General features: G+C 48.6%; 1 protein-coding gene across 4 annotated transcripts in view; it reads left to right on the top strand.

Moving 5' to 3' along the window:
- Positions 1-23,759, top strand: part of LOC139281327 (unconventional myosin-XV-like) — a 628,080-nt gene that overhangs the window by 454,851 nt on the left and 149,470 nt on the right. For all 4 annotated transcript variants that reach the window (XM_070901485.1, XM_070901486.1, XM_070901487.1 and 1 more), the window contains 3 exons: positions 2,011-2,202; positions 3,734-3,846; positions 5,117-5,208. In XM_070901485.1, coding sequence (XP_070757586.1) covers positions 2,011-2,202; positions 3,734-3,846; positions 5,117-5,208 — 397 coding nt within the window. The remainder of the gene's footprint in view (positions 1-2,010; positions 2,203-3,733; positions 3,847-5,116; positions 5,209-23,759) is intronic.

Here is a 23,759-nt window from a genome sequence, read left to right as displayed (position 1 = left end):
CATATATGATGAGGGAGAGAGTCGAGATCGAACTGGACAGACTTCAACGAGAGGGAATCATATCGCCAGTCGAGTTCAACAAGTGGGCCAGTCCAATTGTTCCGGTGTTGAAAAGCGATTGCATGGTCAGAATCTGCGGAGATTACAAGGTAACGATCAACCGAGTCTCGTTCCAAGACCAGTACCCGCTACCCAAGGCTGATGACCTGTTTGCAACGTTAGCGGGGTGGGGGGGGGGGGGGGGGGGGAGTCGTTCACCAAGTTGGACCTAACCTCCGCCTACATGACACAGGAGCTGGCTGAATCTTCCGAGAGATTGACGTGCGTCAACACGCACAAAGGACTGTTTATGTACCACAGGTGCCCTTTTGGGATTCGCTCGGCTGCTGCCATCTTCCAGAGGAACATGGAGAGTTTGCTTAAATCGGTTCCGAGCACCATTGTGTTTCATGACGACATCTTGATCACCGGTCGTGACACCACCGAACACCTGCACAACCTGGAAGAGGTTCTAAGTCGACTAGACAGAGTGGGACTCAGGCTGAAACGCTCCGAGTGTGTTTTCCTGACACCAGAGGTCGAATTTTTGTGGGAAAAGATTGCGGCAGACGGCATCAGACCCACGGACTCAAAGACAGAGGCCATCAAGAATGCACCCAGACCACGTTCGTTCCTGGCACTCTGCAACTATTTTAGTAACTGTCTACCCGGGTTAAGCACTTTGCTGGAACCGTTGCACATGTTGCTACGTAAGGGTGATGACTGGGTTTGGGGTAACTCTCGAGGGACAGCCTTTGAGAAGGCCAGAAACCTACTTTGTTCCAATAAGTTACTTGTACTGTATGACCCGTGTAAACGATTAGTGCTAGCTTGTGATGCATCTTCATACGGGGTCAGCTGTGTGTTACAGCAAACCAGTGTATCGGGCAAACTTCAACCGGTTACATACGTGTCTTGAAGTCTGTCTAAGGCTGAAAGAGCCTACAGTATGATCAAGAAAGAGGCGGTAGCATGTGTATATGGGGTTAATAAAATGCACCAATATCAATTTGGACTTTGGTTTGAGCTTGAAACCGACCACAAACCGCACATTTCGCTGTTTTCAGAAAGCAAAGGTATCAACACCAATACTTCGGTCCGCATCCAAAGATGGGCACTGACATTGTCCGCCTATGACTATGTTATCCACCACAGACCAGGCACCGAGAACTGTGCTGATGTCCTCAGTCGGCTACCATTGCCCACTACCGGGTGGAAATGGTGCAGCCCACAGACTTGATTCTGGTCATGGATGCTTTTGAGAGCGAGGCGTCACCCGTCACAGCTCGCCAGATCAGGACCTGGACCAGCCAGGATCCTGTGCTATCACTAGTAAAATGTTGCGTCCTCAATGGGAGCTATTTGGCCATTCGCGAGGAAATGCAAGATGAAATTGAGCTGTTTCACCGACGCAAAGGTGAAATGTCCATCCAGTCGGATTGTCTCTTATGGGGTAATCATGTGGTTTTGCCAAAAAAAGGCAGGGAAATATTTATACGCGACCTACACAATACCCACCCAGGCATAATCATGATGAAGGCTATAGCCAGGTCGCATGTTTGGTGGCCCGGCATTGACTCGGACTTAGAGTCATGCGTACACCAGTGCAACACATGCTCACAATTGAGCAATGCACCAAGGGAGGCTCCATTGAGTCTGTGGTCATGGCCCTCCAAACCCTGGTCCAGGATCCATGGAGATTTTGTTGGCCCCTTTCTCCGAAAGATGTTTTTAGATGTCAGGTTAACCGGTCTATATTTTCCCGTTTTCTCTCTCCCTCCTTTTTTAAAGAGGGCAGAATTAGAGGAGCACAGACATCTCGGGGAGAATTGTGGGGCTGGAGAAGATTAGAGATAGGTAGGGGGTGAGGCCATGGAGGGATTTGAAAATAAAGATGAGACAACACACAGACAAACACACACACACCAGTCATGCATGTAAGTCCGGTAATAATGCTGGGTATAATTATAGGGGTGTTACAGAAGGCTGGCGAGGCTGGTCGGTGGCAAGGAAAGATAAAGGCGAGTGGGCCGAGCTGGGAGGCCATGACTACGCAATGGACCTCGTGTCTGACCTGGAACTCATGCCAGATTTCCCAAGACAAAAATCTTACTTCATCATTTCCTCCGAGGGAAAGGCGAGAAGCCGGAAGAACAGAAATGTGTAGGTATTCCATGGGCTTAAGGTACTGAGTGCTGTTTGTTGCGGTGTTCTGGGCAGGGTTTAGTCTCCCTAATGCTGAGATTCACCTGCTGGGAGCTCTACAGGCTGGCCATTCGTTTTAATGGCAGAGGAATTGGGAGCTTCTAAAAGCAAAGTAAAATACTGCAAATACTGGAAATCTGAAGTAGAAAGTGTTGTGACGATGGGTCATCGACCTGAAACGTTAACTCTATTTCTCTCTCCACAGATGCTGCCTGACCCGCTGAATATTTCCAGCATTTTCTGTTTTTATTTGGGAGCTTCTAAAGTTGAGCGCACTGACTGTGCGCTGAGTTCTGTGACCTGCTTTTGGGTAACTAATCACAGCAGTGAGCCAGCCAGCTGGTTTATGCCCTGTCCAATTTTCCACACAGTCCCAGGGCTAATATCACAATGGTAGAATTTACAAAGCGCCCGCAGACAGGGTCAGACAGGCTGTAAAGGAGAGCAGGAGCTATTCCCAGTGGCCCCTGAATGATTCCCAAAGTGTCACGCATCCCTCTGGGGAGCCCAGCCGTCAGATTGCCGGCTCGGACTGGGTCAGGCCGATTGCTGGGTCTGGGTCAGGCCGATTGCTGGGTCTGGGTCAGGCCGATTGCTGGGTCTGGGTCAGGCCGATTGCTGGGTCTGGGTCAGGCCGATTACCGGGTCTGGGTCTGGGTCAGGCCGATTGCTGGGTCTGGGTCAGGCCGATTGCTGGGTCTGGGTCAGGCCGATTGCTGGGTCTGGGTCAGGCCGATTGCTGGGTCTGGGTCAGGCCGATTACTGGGTCTGGGTCTGGGTCAGGCCGATTGCTGGGTCTGGGTCAGGCCGATTACCGGGTCTGGGTCAGGCCGATTGCTGGGTCTGGGTCTGGGTCAGGCCGATTGCTGGGTCTGGGTCTGGGTCAGGCCGATTGCTGGGTCTGGGTCAGGCCGATTGCTGGGTCTGGGTCTGGGTCAGGCCGATTGCTGGGTCTGGGCCTGGGTCAGGCCGATTGCTGGGTCTGGGTCTGGGTCAGGCCGATTGCTGGGTCTGGGCCTGGGTCAGGCCGATTGCTGGGTCTGGGTCAGGCCGATTGCTGGGTCTGGGTCAGGCCGATTACCGGGTCTGGGTCTGGGTCAGGCCGATTACCGGGTCTGGGTCAGGGTCAGGCCGATTGCTGGGTCTGGGTCTGGGTCAGGCCGATTGCTGGGTCTGGGTCTGGGTCAGGCCGATTGCTGGGTCTGGGTCTGGGTCAGGCCGATTGCTGGGTCTGGGTCAGGCCGATTACCGGGTCTGGGTCTGGGTCAGGCTGATTACCGGGTCTGGTCTGGGTCTGGGACAGGCCGATTGCTGGGTCTGGGTCAGGCCGATTGCTGGGTCTGGGTCAGGCCGATTGCTGGGTCTGGGTCAGGCCGATTACCGGGTCTGGGTCAGGCCGATTACCGGGTCTGGGTCAGGCCGATTGCCGCCTTGGACTGGGTAAGACTTGCAGGTACCCAATCAGTAACTTATCCTTGCTCCCGAGCAGTGTCTTTGGCCATGGATTCGACTCGGATGATGATATTCCCTCGCCTCCCGTCACACAGGCCCCCATCTTTGTGCCAGACTCGGACCGACGCCTTTCAGAATCCGGTGGACAAGGTAAGATTATTCTCTGAGTTGTTTGAGTGAGAGTTACTCGAGTGAAATGTTTACATTCTCAAAACAAACTGGAGGATTGACGAGTTTCAGACGTTGCTTGAACGAAGGTTTCAGCTGTTTCTCTCGGTGATTATTGCTCATGGCGACTATTATTCGAGTGATTATTGCTGCTCGGGACGATTATTATTAAGAACACAAGAACATAAGAAATAGGAATAGGAGTAGGCCATACGATCCCTCGAGCCTGCTCCGCCATTTAATAAGATCATGGCTGACCCGATCATGGTCTCAGCTCCACTTCCCCGCCCGCTCCTCATAACCCCTTAATCCCTTATCGGTTAAGAAACTGTCTATCTTTGTCTTAAATATATTCAATGTCCCAGCCTCCATAGCTCTCTGAGGCAGCGAATTCCACAGATTTACAACCCTTTGAGAGAAGAAATTTCTCCTCATCTCAGTTTTAAATGGGCAGCCCCTTATTCTAAGATTATGCCCTCTAGTTCTAGTCTCCCCCATCAGTGGAAACATCCTCTCTGCATCCACCTTGTCAAGCCCCCTCATAATCTTATACGTTTCAATAATATCACCTCTCATTCTTCTGAATTCCAATGAGCAGAGGCCCAACCTACTCAACCTTTCCTCATAAGTCAATCCCCTCATCTCCGGAATCAACCGAGTGAACCTTCTCTGAACTACCTCCACAGCAAGTATATCCTTTCGTAAATATGGAAACCAAAACTGTACACAGTATTCCAGGTGTGGCCTCACCAATACCGTGTATAACTATAGCAAGACTTCCCTGCTTTTATACTCCATTCCCTTTGCAATAAAGGCCAAGATTCCATTGGCCTTCCTGATCACTTGCTGTACCTGCATATTATCCTTTTGTGTTTCATGCACAAGTACCCCCAGGTCCCGCTGTACTGCGGCATTTTGCAATTTTTCTCCATTTAAATAATAACTTGCTCTTTGATTTTTTTCTGCCAAAGTGCATGACCTCACACTTTCCAACATTATACTCCATCTGCCAAATTTTTGCCCATTCACTTAGCCTGTCTATGTCCTTTTGCAGATTTTTTGTGTCCTTCTCCACACATTGCTTTTCCTCCCATCTTTATATCATCAGCAAACTTGGCTACGTTACACTCGGTCCCTTCTTCCAAGTCGTTAATATAGATTGTAAATAGTTATTCTGATTATTATTGCTGCTCAGGGCGATTATTATTCTGGTGATTGTTGTTGGATTTTTTGTCTTTTCTGTTTTTGATAGATTCCGATGCCTTCAATGAACGTCGCTCTCAAAAAGGACTGGATCGCTATCTTGACAGCCTTTTTGATCCTGTTTTGTCACATGAAACTGGGGTAAGGAAATTCAGGCATGTCTGAGACAATATGCTTCTGCCAAAAGGCAGTGATGCATTGGCAAGGATCCAGCAATGAGTAGAAGGAAGGTTCCAGGACTCAGGGCTCTGTTAATGAGGAGAGAGTTACAGAAAACTAAGAATCGTCAAACAAGATTCAAAAGTAAAAATAATTTTGCCCCAAAGTATAGGGGTTGAATGGAATGGACCCCCAGCAACGTTAGGTCAGTTACACCTTTTAATAAAAGAGCTGGATAAATATCTAATGACAAATAGCTTCAAGGGTTAGAGGGTAAGTACCTGTGGAGGTAATTGATGTTGTGAGGAGCACAGAACCGTGGAGCCTTACACCACAGAAGGAGGCCATTTGGCCCATCATGGCAGAGCACCACAGGGGCAGCCTGAGGAAGTTTAAGCAGCGGCGGCGGAATCGAAGGAGCAGTGCAGACCTGAGCAGCAACCACTCAGCAGAGTGACGGCAGAGTAACGAAAGTGATGTCGGCACAAAGGGATTGGTGAGTAGCTGGTGAGTGTTTCTTTTAAGTTTTAAGTTTATTTCTGCTAAGTTATTTCTTAATCTATTAACTAGAGGCGTGGCAGCTCAGTCCCATGGGCTGCACCTCCTGTGGCACGTGGGAAGTCCTGGACGCTTCACACAGCCGGGACGACCACGTGTGCAGGAAGCGTCTCCAGCTGCACCAACTCCAGCTCCGGGTTTCGGAGTTTGAGCGGCGGCTGGAGTCACTGCGGTGCATCCGCGAGACTGAGAGCGACGTGGATAGCACGTTTCTAGAGGTGGTCCCTGTCATGTATCTCACACTGCTGTATATAACTGTATCTTACCATGCTATACATGACTGTAACTAGATATGACCTGTAACCACAAGCATACTTTACCACCAGGGGTGCACTTGCAGGAGACACTGCATACCTGTTCCACACAGGTATATAAAGGCAGGTCTCAGGCAAGTCGAGAGCTGTGAAATAAAGGTGCAGGTCCAGAGTGACCTTGACTTCAGCATGTGTCTCGTGTAAGTCAGTACATTAGAGTCAGGACTTTACAGTGGCGACGAGTTACGGGATCACAGAATCCACAGAATGGCTACCAACGGCTCAGATGAGAAATACAATGCTGGAGATAATTGGGAGGACTTTTTAGAAAGGCTCCAGCAAAGCTTTGTAACCAAAGACTGGTTGGGCGATGATAAGGCAGACAAAAGAAGAGCCCATCTCTTGACCAGCTGTGGCTCGAAAACATACGCCTTAATGAAGGACCTGTTGGCACCCGAGAAACCAGCAAGCAAGTCGTTTGAGGAGTTGGGCACACTGGTGAGAGACCATCTGAAGCCAGCGAGCAGCCTACACATGGCCAGACACAGGTTCTACAACTACAGACGCTGTGTGGACCAGAGCATACCCGACTTTGTGGCGGAACTTCGGAGGCTGGCTAGTTCATGTGAGATCTCCGATGAACTAAGGAGAGAAGTACTGAGAGACTTTTTTATTGAAGGAATAGGCCACGCAGGGATATTCCGAAAGAACTTGACCCTAGAGGCAGCAGCACTGGTCATACAGACATTCTTGGCAGGAGAAGAAGAAACGAGGTTGATCTACACTGCGGGTACGACAACTAACGAAACATCGGAACAAGGGGCTCACATTGTGAAACAAGCTGCTACCCCCACACACAGACAAAGGCAGGAGAGCAGGCCCTCAACAGCAGGCAGTGGCGCCAGAAGCCATCAAGGGCGACATGAACGGCCGTTCACACCTCATCAACCCACAATGCGAGCAATCAACTACAGACTGAGAGAAGCTCAAGAGAGATCAGCCAGATGCAACTCATCCTTCGGAAACAATGGAAGCGGTCAGTGTTGGAGATGTGGGGGAAGGCACGCAACAAGGGGGTGTCGATTTCAGCATGCTGTTTGCAGAAACTGCAACTACACAAGGCATCTGGCTCACATGTGAAGAAAAACAGCAGCTCGGCTGGTATACGAATCAGAAGGGTCGGAAAGTGGATCAGAAGACGGTGGGGACAGTGCCCGGGACGCCGAGGTACAGCGGGTCAACACGATCAATGTCCACTGTTCTTACAACAAGACGCCTCCAATAATGATGAGGGTTCTACTCAACGGGATACCCGTCAACATGGAACTGGACACGGGAGCTAGTCAATCTCTCATGAGCGTCCAACAATTTGAACAGCTGTGGCTGCACAAAAGTAACAGACCAAAACTTACAAGGATCGACACCAAACTAAGGATGTATACCAAAGAAATCATCCCAGTCCTTGGCAGCGCCATGCTCTCAGTCACACACAAAGGGACAGTGAACCGACTTCCCCTGTGGATTGTCCCCAGAGATCTCCCAGCACTGTTAGGGAGAAGCTGGCTGGCAAAACTAAATTGGAAATGGGATGATGTTCGCACCATGTCGTCAGAGGAACGGACCTCCTGCTCAACAGTTCTAAGTCATTTTGAAAATCTCTTTCAGCCAGGTGTGGGCACCTTCAAAGGGGCTAAAGTTAAAATCTACATCACACAGGATGCCAGACTGGTCCATCACAAGGCTAGAGCTGTGCCTTATGTGATGAGGGAAAAGATTGAACACGAACTGGACCGGCTTCTGCGGGAAGGCATTATCTCACCCGTGGAATTTAGCGACTGGGCAAGCCCCATCGTCCCCGTCATGAAGCCTGATGGATCCGTACGAATCTATGGAGATTACAAGTCTACCATAAACAGAGTCTCCCTACAGGACCAATACCCACTGCCCAGAGCGGAGGACCTATTTGCCACGTTGGCTGGAGGAAAACTTTTCTCGAAACTAGATCTCACATCTGCGTATATGATGCAAGAACTGACCGAAGAGTCTAAGCTACTCACCGCCATCAACACACATCGAGGCCTTTTTATGTACAATCGATGCCCATTCGGCATCAGGTCGGCAGCTGCTATATTCCAGCGCAACATGGAGAGTCTGCTCAAGTCCATCCCGGGGACAGTTGTATTTCAAGATGACATACTCATCACGGGCAGGAACACCGACTCCCATCTCCACAATTTGGAGGAAGTACTAAGTCGATTGGATCGGGTAGGCCTAAGAGTTAAGAAATCCAAGTGCCTGTTTCTCGCACCCGAGGTTGAATTTTTGGGCAGAAGGATTGCCGCTGATGGAATCCGCCCAACAGAATCCAAAACAGAAGCAATTCGCCTGGCACCCAGGCCCCAGAATGTCTCGGAACTGCGCGCCTTTCTCGTGCTACTCAATTACTTTGGGAACTTTATGCAGAAATTGAACACGCTGCTGGAGCCTCTCCACGTGCTACTCAAAGGGGTGCGATTGGTTTTGGGGGGACGCCCAAGAACGCGCCTTCAATAAGGCACGCAACCTTCTATGTTCCAAGAGTGTTTTAGCCTTTTTTGACCCAGGTAAAAAGTTAGTCCTTACGTGTGATGCGTCAGTGTACGGGGTCGGGTGCGTTTTACAGCATGTCAATGATGCGGGTAAATTACAACCCATTGCTTATGCCTCCAGGTCACTTTCGCGGGCGGAGCGCGGGTACGATATGGTAGAGAAGGAGGCGCTCGCGTGCGTGTACGGTGTCAAAAAGATGCACCAATACCTTTTCGAGGCTAAGTTCGCGTTAGAAACCGACCACAAGCCCCTCATGTCCCTACTATCCAAGTGCAAGGCAATAAACGCCAACGCCTCGGCGCGCATTCAGCGGTGGGCACTCATGCTGGCGGCTTATGACTACACAATAAGGCACAGATCAGGCACAGACAACTGTGCCGACGCACTTAACAGGCTACCCCTGGCGACCACAGAAGGGTCCGACGAACAGGACTGTGAGATGGTCATAGCAATCAATGCCTTTGAATCCACAGGTTCGCCCATGACGGCTCGCCAAATCAGAGCCTGGACGACCAGCGACCCCACGTTATCCTTAGTCAAAAGATGTGTTTTAACTGGTGACTGGGCAGAGGCTCACGATGCCTGCCCCGAGGAGATCAAACCTTTCCATAGGTGCATGCATGAACTATCACTACAGGCAGACTGCCTGATGTGGGGCAGCTGAGTAGTTATGCCCTTGTGAGACAGAGAGGCGTTTGTCCGGGAGCTCCACCGCGAGCACCCGGGGATCGCCCTTATGAAGGCCATAGCCAGATCCCACGTCTGGTGGCCTGGCATTGCCATGGACTTGGAGCTCTGCGTCCGTCGGTGCACCATTTGTGCCCAACTCAGTAATGCCCCCAGGGAGGCCCTCCTGAGCCCCTGGCCCTGGCCCACCAAACCGTGGTCGCAGGTGCACGTAGACTATGCGGGCCCATTCATGGGCAAAATGTTCCTCGTAGTCGTCGATGCATTTTCAAAATGGATCGAGTGCACCATTTTAAACTCGAGCAGCACCTCCACCACTGTGGAGAGCCTGAGAACCATGTTTGCAACGCACGGAATTCCTGACATATTGGTCAGTGATAATGGTCTGTGCTTCACCGGCGCAGAATTTCAAGATTTTATAGTTGACCACGGTATAAAGCAGATTAAGACGGCACCGTTCAAGCCGACCTCCAATAGCCAGGTGGAGCGAGCAGTGCAGATCATTAAACAAGGCATGCTAAAAATCCAAGGTCCCACGCTGCAGAGCCACCTGTCGCGACTGCTGCTAGTATACAGATCTCGTCCGCACTCACTGACTGGGGTTCCCCCCGCGCAACTATTGATGAAACGGACCTTAAAAACCAGGCTCTCATTAATCCTCCCAGACATGCATGAAATTGTTGAGGCAAAGCGCCGGAAGCTAACTGAGTACCATGTTCGGAATTCGAGGTGGAGGTGGAATGAGATAGGGGACAAAGTGTTTGTGCTAAACTATGGCAGGGGTCCCAAATGGCTTGCAGGGACAGTAACGGGCAAGGAAGGAAACAGGCTACACAGGTTGTACAAATGGACAATGGCCAAACCTGCCGGAGGCATGTGGACCAAGTAAAAAGTAGATTCACCAACAACACTGCAGAACCAGAGGCAGACTACAATGTGGAACTCACACCACACCTGGTGGACAGATAGAGGGAACAACCTGAGGAAAGGGCAGTCTCAAGAGACAGCCCAGGCGAGACACCAACAATCATACCGAACGAAACAGACAGCCCAGGCGAGATACCAGCAATCACACCGAACGAAAAACAGGCGCCAAGGCAAACAACTGAACCACAACTAAGACGCTCCACGCGAGAGCGAAGACCACCTGAGAAACTGACTCTATAAAGACAATAAGACCTTGGGGGAGGGTGATGTCATGTATCTCACACTACTGTATATAACTGTATCTTACCATGCTATACATGACTGTAACTAGATATGACCTGTAACCACAAGCATACTTTACCACCAGGGGTGCACTTGCAGGAGACACTGCATACCTGTTCCACACAGGTATATAAAGGCAGGTCTCAGACAAGTATGGCACTCGAGAGCTGTGAAATAAAGGTGCAGGTCCAGAGTGACCTTGACTTCAGTATGTGCCTCTTGTAAGTCTGTACTGCAGGGTCAGGACTTTACAGTCACCCCGCAGCTCAAGAGTGTGCAGGTAGAGAGGGAATGTGTGACCGCCAGACAGAAGAGGAGGACTGGCAGGTAGGGCAGGAGTCCCCTGAGGCCATCTCGCCCTCCAACCAGTATTCTGTTCTGAGTACCGGTGAGACCGATGGTGCCTCTGGAGAGTGCAGACAGATCCATGGCATCACGGATGGCTCAGCTGCACGGTGTGGAGGAACGGAAGAGCAATAGTAATAGGAGATTCGATAGTCAGAGGAGCAGATAGGCGTTTCTGCGGCCACAGATGTGACAGAATTTAGGGAGCTAGGAGAGAGATTTAAAAAGCAGGACCTCAAAGGTAGTAATCTCCGGGTTACTGCCGGGAGCACGGGCTAGTTGTTATGCTCATAATAAATGGTCAGACCAAGTACTGTGTGTAATGAGCAAGTGTGACCTTTGCTCCTTTACTGTAGTTCCAGAGTGCAGGTACCTCGTGGGTGGCCTGCTTATATACTGTGCTCCCAGGGGGTGCTGGGATCCTTTGGGACTCCAACAGGTAGGCCCTCTGGTGGTGGTGTGATGCAGGTTACAAGGGGTTAAATTCCACTCCCCCGTGAAGTCAACAATACATTTATTTACAAGGTGAGAAGATCTGGGGCTTTGCGCTCCCTTGTTGATCGTCTCGGTACAATTGCTGGGTATGGGTGGGTTGGTCAGTTTTTCACTGGGCTGTTGGGCAGCCAGCCTTGCCGGGCTGCTGGGGATGATGAGTTCTGTTTCGTGGTCAACTGTGATGTCAGTTGCCACTTGTGTGTGTGTTGGAAGGTTAAAGTTGGTGGCGTCCTCTTCAGGTTGTACATCGTTGTTTAATTTGGTCCAAGTGTTTTCTGTGCGTTTGTCCATTGGTCAGTTTGACCTGAAATATCCTACTGCCCTCTTTGGCTGTGACCGTGCCAGCGAGCCATTTGGGACCATGTCCATAATTGAGCACAAACACAGGATCATTGATCTCAATATCGCGTGACAAGTTTGAACGGTCATGGTACACACTTTGTTGATGCTGCCTGTCCTCCACGTGATCATGTAGATCAGGGTGGACCAGGGAGAGCCTTGTTTTAAGCACCCTTTTCATGAGCAGCTCGGCTGGGGGAATCCCGGTGAGTGAGTGGGGTCTGGTGCGGTAGCTGAGCAGTACTTGGGACAACCGGATCTGCAGGGAGCCTTCCGACACACGTTTCAAGCTTTGCTTGATGGTCTGAACTGCCCGTTCTGCCTGGCCGTTGCGGGCTTGAACGGGGCAGATGCGACATGTTTGATCCCGTTGTGCGTCATGAATTCTTTGAATTCAGCACTGGTGAAGCACGGCCCATTGTCGCTGACTAGAATATCAGGCAGGCCGTACGTGGCAAACATGGCTCGTAGGCTTTCAATGGTGGCCGTGGATGTGCTTACAGACATTATTGCACATTCAATCCACTTTGAGTAAGCATCCACGACAGCCAAAAACATTTTTCCTTGGAATAGGCCCGCATAGTCTACATGGATCCTCGACCACGGTTTGGATGGCCAGGACCATAAACTTAGCGGTGCCTCTCTGGGTGCATTGGTGAACTGAGAGCAAGTGTTGCACTGGCGTACTTGCAACAGTAAATCTGAGTCGATGCCCGGCCACCACACGTGGGATCTGGCTCTGGCTTTCATCATCACGATGCCTGGGTGGGTGTTGTGCAGTTCGCAAATGAATGTGTCTCTGCCTTTCTTGGGCAAGACCAGGCAATTGCCCCACAAGAGACAGTCCGCCTGCAGCGACAGCTCATCTTTGCATCTGTGGAATGGCTTAATCGCTTCCTGCATCTCCACTGGGGCACTGGACCAGCTCCCTTGGACGACACAGTTTTTTTTACCAGGGACAGTAAAGGATCCTGGCTGGTCCAGGTCCTGATCTGGCGGGCTGTAACGGGGGATTCCTCGTTCTCAAATGCCTCCATGACCATGAGCAAGTCCGCTGGCTGTGTCATTTCCACCCTGGTGGTGGGCAATGGTAGCCGACTGAGAGCATCTGCGCAGTTCTCTGTGCCGGTCTGTGGCAGATTACAGAGTTGTAAGCCGACAGCGTGAGCGCCCATCTTTGGATGCAGGCAGAGGCATTGGTATTAATCCCTTTGCTCTCTGAGAATAGCGATATGAGCGATATGTGGTCTGTTTCAAGCTCGAACTTGAGGCCAAATAAGTACTGGTGCATTTTTTTTACCCCATATACGCATGCCAGAGCCTCTTTTTCAACCATGCTGTAGGCCCTTTCGGCCTTGGACAAATTACTGGATGCATACGCAACTGGTTGTAAAATTCCCGATTCATTAGCCTATTGTAACACACACCCGACCCCGTATGACGACGCATCGCAAGCTAGCACTAATCGTTTACATGGATTAAACAGAACAAATAGTTTGTTAAAACAAAGTAAATTTCTGGCTTTCTTAAAGACAGCCTCTTGTGAATTCCCCCATACCTAGTCGTCTCCCTTGTGCAGGAGCGCATGTAGGAGGTTCTCGCAGGGTGCTTAACCCAGGTGGGAAATTACCGAAATAGTTAAGGAGCCCCAGGAATGACCAGAGCTCCGTCACGTTCTGTGGTCGCGGCGCGTTCTTGATGGCCTCCGTCTTGGTGTCGGTGGGTCTAATGTCATCTGCTGCGATTCTCCTTCCTAAGAATTCGATGTCCTGTGCCAGGAAAACACACCGAGCGTTTAAACCTGAGCCCCATGCGATCCAACCGACTATGAACCTCCTCCAGTTTCTTCAAGTGCTCCATGGTGTCCCAACCTGTGACCAATATGTCGTCCTGGAAGACCACTGTGCAAGGAACCGACTTTAGCAGGCTCTCCATGTTCCGCTGGGAGATAGCTGCAGCCGACCGAATCCCGAACGGGCACCGGTTGTAGATTAACAGACCCTTGTGCGTGTTGATGCAGCTGAGGCCTTTCGAAGACTCCTCCAGCTCCTGTGTCATGTAGGCCGAGGTCAGGTCCAGCTTGGTGAACGTCTTCCCTCCAGCCAGGGTCGCGGATAGGTTGCCTGCCTTGGGTAGCGGGTACTGGTCCTGCAGCTAAAAACGGTTAATCATTACTTTATAGTCACCGCAATTTCTAACCGTACCGACCTCCTTGAGTATCGGAACAATCGGACTGGCCCAGTCGTTGAATTCCACTGGCGCGATGATGCCTTCGCGTTGCAGACTGTCCAGCTCGATTTCCACTTTTTCACGCATCATGTACGGTACCGTGCGAACCTTGTGGTGGATACCGGGAACCAAATGGATCTGCACTTTTGCCCCCGAGAAGCTTCCAATGCCTGGCTCAAATAACAAAGGGAATTTGCTTAGAACCTGAGTACATGCGATGTCGTCGACTGACGAGAGCACTCGGATATCGTCCCAGTTCCAGCGGATTTTCCCAGCCAGCTTCTGCCAAACAACGTGGGGCCATCCCCTGGCACAATCCACAGTGGGAGTGCGTGTACTGCTCCATCATAGAAGACTTTGACTTCAGCACTGCCAATTACCGAGATCAGCTCCTCTGTATAAGTCCTTAGTTTGGTGTGAATGGGGCTGAGCTTGGGCCTGTGTGCCTTCTTCCCCCACAGCCTGTCGAAGGCCGTCTTACTCATTATGGACTGACTTGCCCCCCGTGTCCAGCTCCATTGACACTGGAATATCTTTCAGGTCAACTTTCAACATTATTGGTGGGAATTTCGTCGTGAACATATGTACCCCGTATACCTCTGCCTCCTCCGTACGAGTCTCCAATTCCGTCTAATCCACTATGGACCGATCTTCCTCTGGAACGTGGTGGTTTGCAGCTCACCTGCACATTCATTGGAGGTGTCCCGTTGTTCTGCAGCCATTGCACGTATTGTGCTTAAAGCAGCATTGATGGGGCCGATGATCACCCCTGCAGCACCAACAGGGTGTTAACTGCCTCGCATTAACAGATGATGGCGGACTCTGGGTCAATTGAGGTCGGGCCACAGCAGCCGGCGTGTACATTCTGCCCTGTACATTTCTGCTCAAAACCGACGTTACTTTATGCACAGTACTGGCCAAAATATCTTTGTTCTGCAAAATCTGCTTGGTGTTGTCGCTGGTGGACATAAATGTCTGGGCTATCGTTATGGCTTTACTCAGATTCTGAGTTTCTTCAGTCAACAGTTTGAGAAGGATTGTCTCATGTCCGATGCCCAGTAAAAAAAGTCTCTGAGCATTTGTTCTCGGAATCCCTCAAACTCACAATGTGCTGCGAGGTCCCTTAGTTCGGCGATGTAGCTCACCACTTCCTGGTCCTCCGATCATTGACACGTGTAGAACCGATATCTCGCCATCAAAACACTTTCCTTAGGATTTAGGTGCTCCCGGACCAGCGTACACAGTTCTTCATAGGATTTCTCTGTTGGTTTAGCCGGGGCCAGGAGATTCTTTGAGGCCATAGGTTGTTGCCCCACAGACAGTTAGGAGGATCGCCCTTCTTTTGGTCGCGTTTTCGTCCCCTTCCAGCCCATTGGCCATGAAGTATTGGTCGAGCTCTCCACGAAGGCCTCCCAATCGTCTCCCTCTGAGAACTTCTCCAGGATGCCGACTGTTCTTTGCATTTTTGCGCGGTTGTTCGTTACCTCGTCGCCAATTGTTACGCTCATAATAAATGGTCAGACCGAGTAATATGTGCAATGAGAAAGTGTGACCTTAGCTCCTTTATTGTAGTTCCAGAGTGCAGATACCTCGTGGGTGGCCTGCTTATATACTGTGCTCCCAAGGGATGCTGGGATCCCTTGGGACTCCAACAGGTAAGCCCTCTGGTGGACAGGTGTGATGCAGGTTACAAGGGGTTAAATACATAACACTAGTGAGTACAGAAATAGGAGGATAGAGCAGATGAATTTGTGGCTGGAGAAATGGTGCAGGAGGGAGGGCTTTAGATTCCTGAGGCATTGGGACTGTTTCTGGGGGAGGTGGGACCTGTACAAGCTGGACGGGTTGCACCTCAACAGAGCCGGGATCAATATCCTCGCAGGGTGGGGGGGGGGAGGTTGCTACTGTTGTTGGGGAGGATTTAAACTAGCTTGGCAGAGGGATGGGCACCTGCGAATAGATAGAGAGAAGCAATGCTGAAATTGGAAAGCAGAAAAGTAGAACGTGAATTTGGAGGATAGAGGAAACAAGGGCTAAAAATAGAGAACAAGGAAATTTGGCCCTTAATGGTATGTACTTCAATGCAGGGATTCTAGGGAATAAGGCAGATGAGCTGAGAGCACAGATGGACACGTGGCAGTACGATATAGCTATTACTGAGACATGGCTGAAAGAAGGGAAGATCTAACAGCTCAATGTTCCTGGTTACAGGGTTTTCAGACGGGATAGAGAGAGGGGTAAAACAGGAGGTGGGGCTGCAGCATTGATTAAAGAAACAACAACAACAGCTGTGAGGAGCAATGCCGTGTTAGAGCGGTCATCAAATGAGGCCATGTGGGTTGAATTGAAGAACAAAAAAAGGGGCGATCACACTGCTGGGAGTGTACTGTAGACCCCCAAACAGTCAGAGGGAGATAGAAGAGCAAATATGTCAGCACATTTCTGAGAAGTGCAAAAACTTTAGGTTAGTAATAATAGGGGATTTCAACTACCCTAATATTAACTGGGATAAAATTAGTGTGAAAGGTGTAGAGGGTATGGAATTCCTAAAATGCATTCAGGAGAATGTTGAAGCCCAACAAGGGAGGGGACAGTTCTGGACTGAGTTTTAGGGAATGAAGCTGGGCAGGTGGGCAGAACAGTGGCAAATGGAATTCAATCCAGAGAAGTGTGAGGTCTAACAAGGCAAGGGAATACACATTAAATGGTAGGACACTGAGAAGTGTAGAGGAGCAAAGGGACCTTGGAGTGCAGGTCCACAGATCCCTGAAGGTAGCAGGCCAGGTAGATAACGTGGTTAAGAAAGCATATGGAATACTTGCCTTTATTAGCTGAGGCATAGTATACAAGAGCAAGAAGGTTATGCTTGAACTGTATAAAACATTATTTAGGCCACAGCTGGATTACTGCATGCATAGAAACATAGAAAATAGGTGCAGGAGTAAGCCATTCGGCCCTTCGAGCCTGCACTACCATTCAATAAGATCATGGCTGATCATTCCCTCAGCACCCTTTTCCCGCTTTCTCTCCATACCCCTTGATCCCTTTAGCTGTAAGGGCCATATCGAATTCCCTCTTGAATATATCCAATGAACTGACATCAACAACTTTCTGCGGCAGGGAATTCCACAGGTTAACAACTCTCTGAGTGGAGAAGTTTCTCCTCATCTCAGTCCTAAATGGCTTACCCCTTATCCTTAGACTGTGTCCATTGGTTCTGGACTTCCCCATCATCGGGAACATTCTTCCCGCATCTAAATTGTCCAGTCCTGTCAGAATCTTATACGTTTCTATGAGATCCCCTCTCATCCTTCTAACTTCCAGTGTATAAAGGCCTCACATTTATCCACATTATACTGCATCTGCCATGCATTTGCCCACTCACCTAACCTGTCCAAGTCACCCTGACCCTGCAGCCTCTTTGCGTCCTCCTCACAGCTCACACCTCCACCCAGTTTAGTGTCATCCTACAAACTTGGAGATATTACACTCAATTCCTTCATCTAAATCTTTAATGTGTATTGTAAAGAGCTGGGGTCCCAGCACTGAACCCTGCGGCATTCCACTAGTCACTGCCTGCCATTCTGAAAAGGACCCGTTTATCCCGACTCTCTGCTTCCTGTCTGCCAACCAGTTCTCTATCCACGTCAGTACATTACCCCCAATACCATGTGCTTTGATTTTGCACACCAATCTCTTGTGTGGGACCTTGTCAAAAGCCTTTTGAAAGTCCAAATACACCACATCCACTGGTTCTCCCTTGTCCACTCTGCTAGTTACATCCTCAAAAAACTCCAGAAGATTCGTCAAGCATGATTTCCCTTTCACAAATTCATGCTGACTTGGACCGATCCTGTCACTGCTTTCCAAATGCGCTGCTATTTCATCCTTAATAATTGATTTCAACATTTTCCCCACTACTGATGTCAGGCAAACCGGTCTATAATTACCCATTTTCTCTCTCCCTCCTTTTTTAAAATGTGGTGTTACATTAGCTACCCTACAGCCCATAGGAACTGATCGAGAATCGATAGACTGTTGGAAAATGATCACCAATGCATCCACTATTTCTAGGGCCACTTCCTTAAGTACTCTGGGATGCAGACTATCAGGCCCCGGGGATTTATCGGCCTTCAATCCCATCAATTTCCCGAACACAATTTCCCGCCTAATAAGGATATCCTTCAGTTCCTCCTTCTCACTAGACCCTCGGTCCCCTAGTACCTCCGGAAGGTTATTTGTGTATTCCTTCGTGAAGACAGAACCAAAGTATTTGTTCAATTGGTCTGCCATTTCTTTGTTCCTCATTATAAATTCACCTGAACCCGATTGCAAGGGACCTACGTTTGTCTTCACATATCTATAGAAGCTTTTGCAGTCAGTTTTTATGTTTCCGGCAAGCTTCCTCTCGTACTCTATTTTCCCCCTCTTAATTTAACCCTTTGACCTCCTCTGCTGAATTCTAAATTTCTCCCAGTCCTCAGTTTTGCTGCTTTTTCTGGCCAATTTATATGCCTCTTCCTTGGATTTAACACTATCCTTAATTTCCCTTGTTAACCACGGTTGAGCCACCTTCCCAGTTTTATTTTTACTCCAGACAGGGATGTACAATTGTTGAAGTTCATCCATGTGATCTTTAAATGTTTGCCATTGCCTATCCACCGTCAACCCTTTAAGTATCATTTGCCAGTCTATTGTAGCCAATTCACGCCTCAAACCATCGAAGTAACCTTTCCTTAAGTTCAGGACCCAAGTTTCTGAATTAACTGTGTCACTCTCCATCTGAATAAAGAATTTTACTATATTATGGTCACTCTTCCCCAAGAGACCTCGCACAACAAGATTGCTAATTAGACCCTTCTCATTACACATCACCCAGTCTAGGATGGCCAGTTCTCTAGTTGGTTCCTCGACATATTGGTCTAGAAAACCATCCCTGATACACTCCAGAAAATCCTCCTCCACCGCATTGCTACCAGTTTGGTTAGCCCAATCTATATGTAAACTAAAGTCGCCCATGATAACTGCTGTACCTTTATTGCATGCATCCCTAATTTCTTGTTTGATGCTGTCCCCAACCTCACTACTACTGTTTGGTGGTCTGTACACAACTCCCACTAGTGTTTTCTGCCCTTTGGTATTCCGCAGTTCCACCCATACCAATTCCACATCATCCAAGCTAATGTCCCTCCTTACTATTGCATTAATTTCCTCTTTAACCAGCAACGCCACCCCGCCTCCTTTTCCTTTCTGTTTCCTTCCTAAATGTTGAATACCCCTGGATGTTGAGTTCCCAGCCTTGGTCACCCTGGAGCCATGTCTCTGTGATGCCAATTACATTATATCCGTTAACTGCTATCTGCGCAGTTAATTCGTCCACCTTATTCCGAATACTCCTCACATTGAGCACAGAGCCTTCAGGCTTGTCTTTTTAACATACTTTGCCCCTTTAGAATTTTGATGAAATGTGGCCCTTTTTGTTTTTTGCCTTGCGTTTCTCTGCCCTCCACTTTTACTATTCTCCTTTCTATCTTTTGCTTCTGCCTCCATTTTATTTCCCTCTGTCTCCCTGCATAGGTTCCCATCCCCCTGCCATATTAGTTTAACTCCTCCCCAACAGCACTAGCAAACACTCTCCCTAGGACATAGAAACATAGAAAATAGGTGCAGGAGTAGGCCATTCGGCCCTTCTAGCCTGCACTGCCATTCAATGAGTTCATGGCTGAACATTCAACTTCAGTACCCCATTCCTGCTTTCTCGCCATACCCCTTGATCCCCCTAGTAGTAAGGACCTCATCTAACTCCTTTTTGAATATATTTAGTGAATTGGCCTCAACAACTTTCTGTGGTAGAGAATTCCACAGGTTCACCACTCTCTGGGTGAAGAAGTTCCTCCGCATCTTGGTCCTAAATGGCTTACCCCTTATCCTTAGACTGTGACCTCTGGTTCTGGACTTCCCCAACATTGGGAACATTCTTCCTGCATCTAGTCCAGTCCAGTCCCGTCAGAATTTTATATGTTTCTATGAGATCCCCTCTCATCCTTCTAAACTCCAGTGAATACAGGCCCAGTCGATCCAGTCTCTCCTCATATGTCAGTCCTGCCATCCCGGGAATCAGTCTGGTGAACCTTCGCTGCACTTCCTCAATAGCAAGAATGTCCTTCCTCAGGTTAGGAGACCAAAACTGTACACAATACTCCAGGTGTGGCCTCACCAATGCCCTGTACAACTGTAGCAACACCTCCCTGCCCCTGTACTCAAATCCCCTTGCTATGAAGGCCAACATGCCATTTGCTTTCTTAACCGCCTGCTGTACCTGCATGCCAACCTTCAATGACTGATGTACCACGACACCCAGGTCTCTTTGCACCTCCCCTTTTCCTAATCTGTCACCATTCAGATAATAGTCTGTCTCTCTGTTTTTACCACCAAAGTGGATAACCTCACATTTATCCACATTATACTTCATCTGCCATGCATTTGCCCACTCACCTAACCTATCCAAGTTGCTCTGCAGCCTCACAGCATCCTCCTCGCAGCTCACACTGCCACCCAACTTAGTGTCATCCGCAAATTTGGAGATACTACATTTAATCCCCTCATCTAAATCATTAATGTACAGTGTAAACAGCTGGGGCCCCAGCATAGAACCTTGCGGTACCCCACTAGTCACTGCCTGCCATTCTGAAAAGTACCCATTTACTCCTACTCTTTGCTTCCTGTCTGACAACCAGTTCTCATTGTTTCCGGTCCTGCCCAGGTGCAGTTCTGGTCACCACATTACAGGAAAGATGTGATTGCACTAGAGAGGATACAGAGGAGATTTACAAGGATGTTGCCTGGACTGGAGAATTTTGGCTATGAGGAAAGATTGGATAGGCTGGGTTTGTTTTCTTTGGAACAGAGGAGGCTGAGGGGAGACCTTATTGAGGTGTATAAAATTATGAGGGGTCTAGATAGAGTGGATAGGATGGACCTGTTTCCCGTAGCAGAGGGGTCAACAACCAGGGGGCATCGATTTAAAGTAATTGGTAGGAGATATGAGGGGAAATTTCTTCACCCAGAGGGTAGTGGGGGTCTGGAACTCACTGTCTGAAAGGTTGGTAGAGGCAGAAACCCCAACCACATTTAAAAAGTACTTGGATGTGCACTTAAAGTGCCGTAACCTACAGGGCTACAAACCGAGAGCGGGAAAGTGGGATTAGACTGGGTAGCTTTTGGTCGGCCGGCGCGGACAGGATGAGCCGAAATGGCCTTCCATGCTGTAAATTTCTATGATTCTATGTCTGACCCAGCCCTTCGCTAGAATTATCCAAAACCTATCCCACACTGTCCCCATAGCCCTGCATCTTTATCTACTTAATATATTTATCCAATTTTCCCTTAAAATCTTTGCCGCTGCACCAGCGTAGCGAAGCATTTCATATTCCATAACCATCGGCATATACAATTCCCCTCTCCACTTTCTGCACTCGCTCTGTGACAATTTTAAATTGATTATCCCTTGTCACTGACTCCTCAACTAGAGGAATCGTCTTTCCCTATTCACCTTATCAAACCACTTCATAACTTTAAACGCCTCATTAAATCTCCTAACCTTGCTCTGTTCTAGTGAGAACAGTCCGAGAATCTCTCCCATATCTATAGTCTCCCAGCCCTGCACTATCCTGGTGAATCTACACTGTCCGCGCTCTCTGACTGTAATGCACAGTCTATAACTGTGGCCTTAATCTTAACATTACAGGGTGAGGGGCAATTTCCACAGGCCCTCTCCCACTCACGCACCCTGTTCCTGGGGTTCCTGCGGATCTTCAGCTGGCGTTACCCTGGATGAATGGGAGACCCCTGACGATTCGGAAAGATAGACAAGAAGGGAAAGGAGGTGAGGTAGCTCTGTTAATAAAGGATGCTATCAGGACAGTTGTAAGAGATGATATTGGCTCTAATGAACAAAATGTTGAATCATTGTGGGTGGAGATTAGAGATAGTAAGGGGGAAAAGTCACCAGTGGGCGTAGTTTATAGGCCCCCAAATAATAACTTCATGGTGGGGCGGGCAATAATCAAGGGAATAATGGAGGCATGTGAAAAAGGAACGGCAGTAATCATGGAGGATTTTAACCTACATATCGATTGGTCAAATCAAATCGCACGGGGTAGCCTGGAGGAGGAATTCATAGAATGCATACGGGATTGTTTCTTAGAACAATATGTTACAGAACCTACAAGGGAGCAAGCTATCTTAGATCTGGTCCTGTGTAATGAGACAGGAATAATAAACGATCTCCTAGTAAAAGATCCTCTCGGAATGAGTGATCACAGTATGGTTGAATTTGTAATACAGATTGAGGATGAGGAAGTAGTGTCTCAAACAAGCGTACTATCCTTAAACAAAGGGGACTACAGTGGGATGAGGGCAGAGTTGGCTAAAGTAGACTGGGAACACAGACTAAACGGTGGCACAATTGAGGAACAGTGGAGGACTTTTAAGGAGCTCTTTCATAGTGCTCAACAAAAATATATTCCAATGAAAAAGAAGGGCAGTAAGAGAAGGGATAACCAGCCGTGGATAACCAGGGAAATAAAGGAGAGTATCAAATTAAAAACCAATGCGTATAAGGTGGCCATGGTTAGTGGGAAACTAGAAGATTGGGAAAATTTTAAACGACAGCAAAGAATGACCAAGAAAGCAATAAGGAAAGAAAAGATAGATTACGAAGGTAAACTTGCACAAAACATAAAAACGGATAGTAAAAGCTTTTACAGATATATAAAATGGAAAAGAGTGACTAAAGTAAATGTTGGTCCCTTAGAAGATGAGAAGGGGGATTTAATAATGGGAAATGTGGAAATGGCTGAGACCTTCACAGTGGAAGACACAGAAACCATGCCAGACATTGCTGGTCACAGGAATGTGGGAAGGGAGGACCTTGAGACAATCACTATCACTAGGGGGGTAGTGCTGGACAGGCTAATGGGACTCAAGGTAGATAAGTCCCCTGGTCCTCTGGAAGAGAGGACAGAGTGTAGTGTAACAAAATTTGCAGATGACACAAAGATTAGTGGGAAAGCGGGTTGTGTAGAGGAAACAGAGAGGCTGCAAAGAGATTTAGATAGGTTAAGCGAACGGGCTAAGGTTTGGCAGATGGAATACAATGTCGGAAAGTGTGAGGTCATCCACCTTGGGGAAAAAAAACAGTAAAAGGGAATATTATTTGAATGAGGAGAAATTACAACATGCTGCGGTGCAGAGGGACCTGGGGGTCCTTGTGCATGAAACTCTTTTTGGAGTTCACCTGCAAAAACATAAAACATTAAACGGTGCCACCCGACCTGGGTGACACTCCAGACATTTACAAGGCCCTTTTTTTTTCCCCCTTTTTTTTTTGTGTTTTTCTTTTTTTTGGTTTTTTTTTTTGGGCACTAAAATCACAATTTCTCCGGTGCCCCCTATAAAAGGGAAGGGGACACTAAAAGCACCGGCAATTAAAACAAATTAAACTTTAAAACGTAAAATCAAATTAAAATTTGGTTGCCGGGCGTGATGATGCACTCCAGTCCCTCCGGTGCCTCCTTGTGCATGAATCCCAAAAAGTTAGTTTGCAGGTGCAGCAGGTAATCAGGAAGGCTAATAAATGTTGGCCTTCATTGCGAGAGGAATGGAGTACAAAAGCAGAGAGGTCCTTCTGCAACTGTATAGGGTATTGGTGAGGCTGCACCTGGAGTACTGCGTGCAATTTTGATCACCATACTTAAGGAAGGATATACTAGCTTTGGAGGGGGTACAGAGACGATTCACTAGGCTGATTCCGGAGATGAGGGGGTT

This window comes from Pristiophorus japonicus, chromosome 15 (assembly GCF_044704955.1).
Source record: "Pristiophorus japonicus isolate sPriJap1 chromosome 15, sPriJap1.hap1, whole genome shotgun sequence".
NCBI lineage: Eukaryota > Metazoa > Chordata > Chondrichthyes > Pristiophoridae > Pristiophorus > Pristiophorus japonicus.
This window is presented reverse-complemented; position numbering and strand designations above follow the sequence as displayed.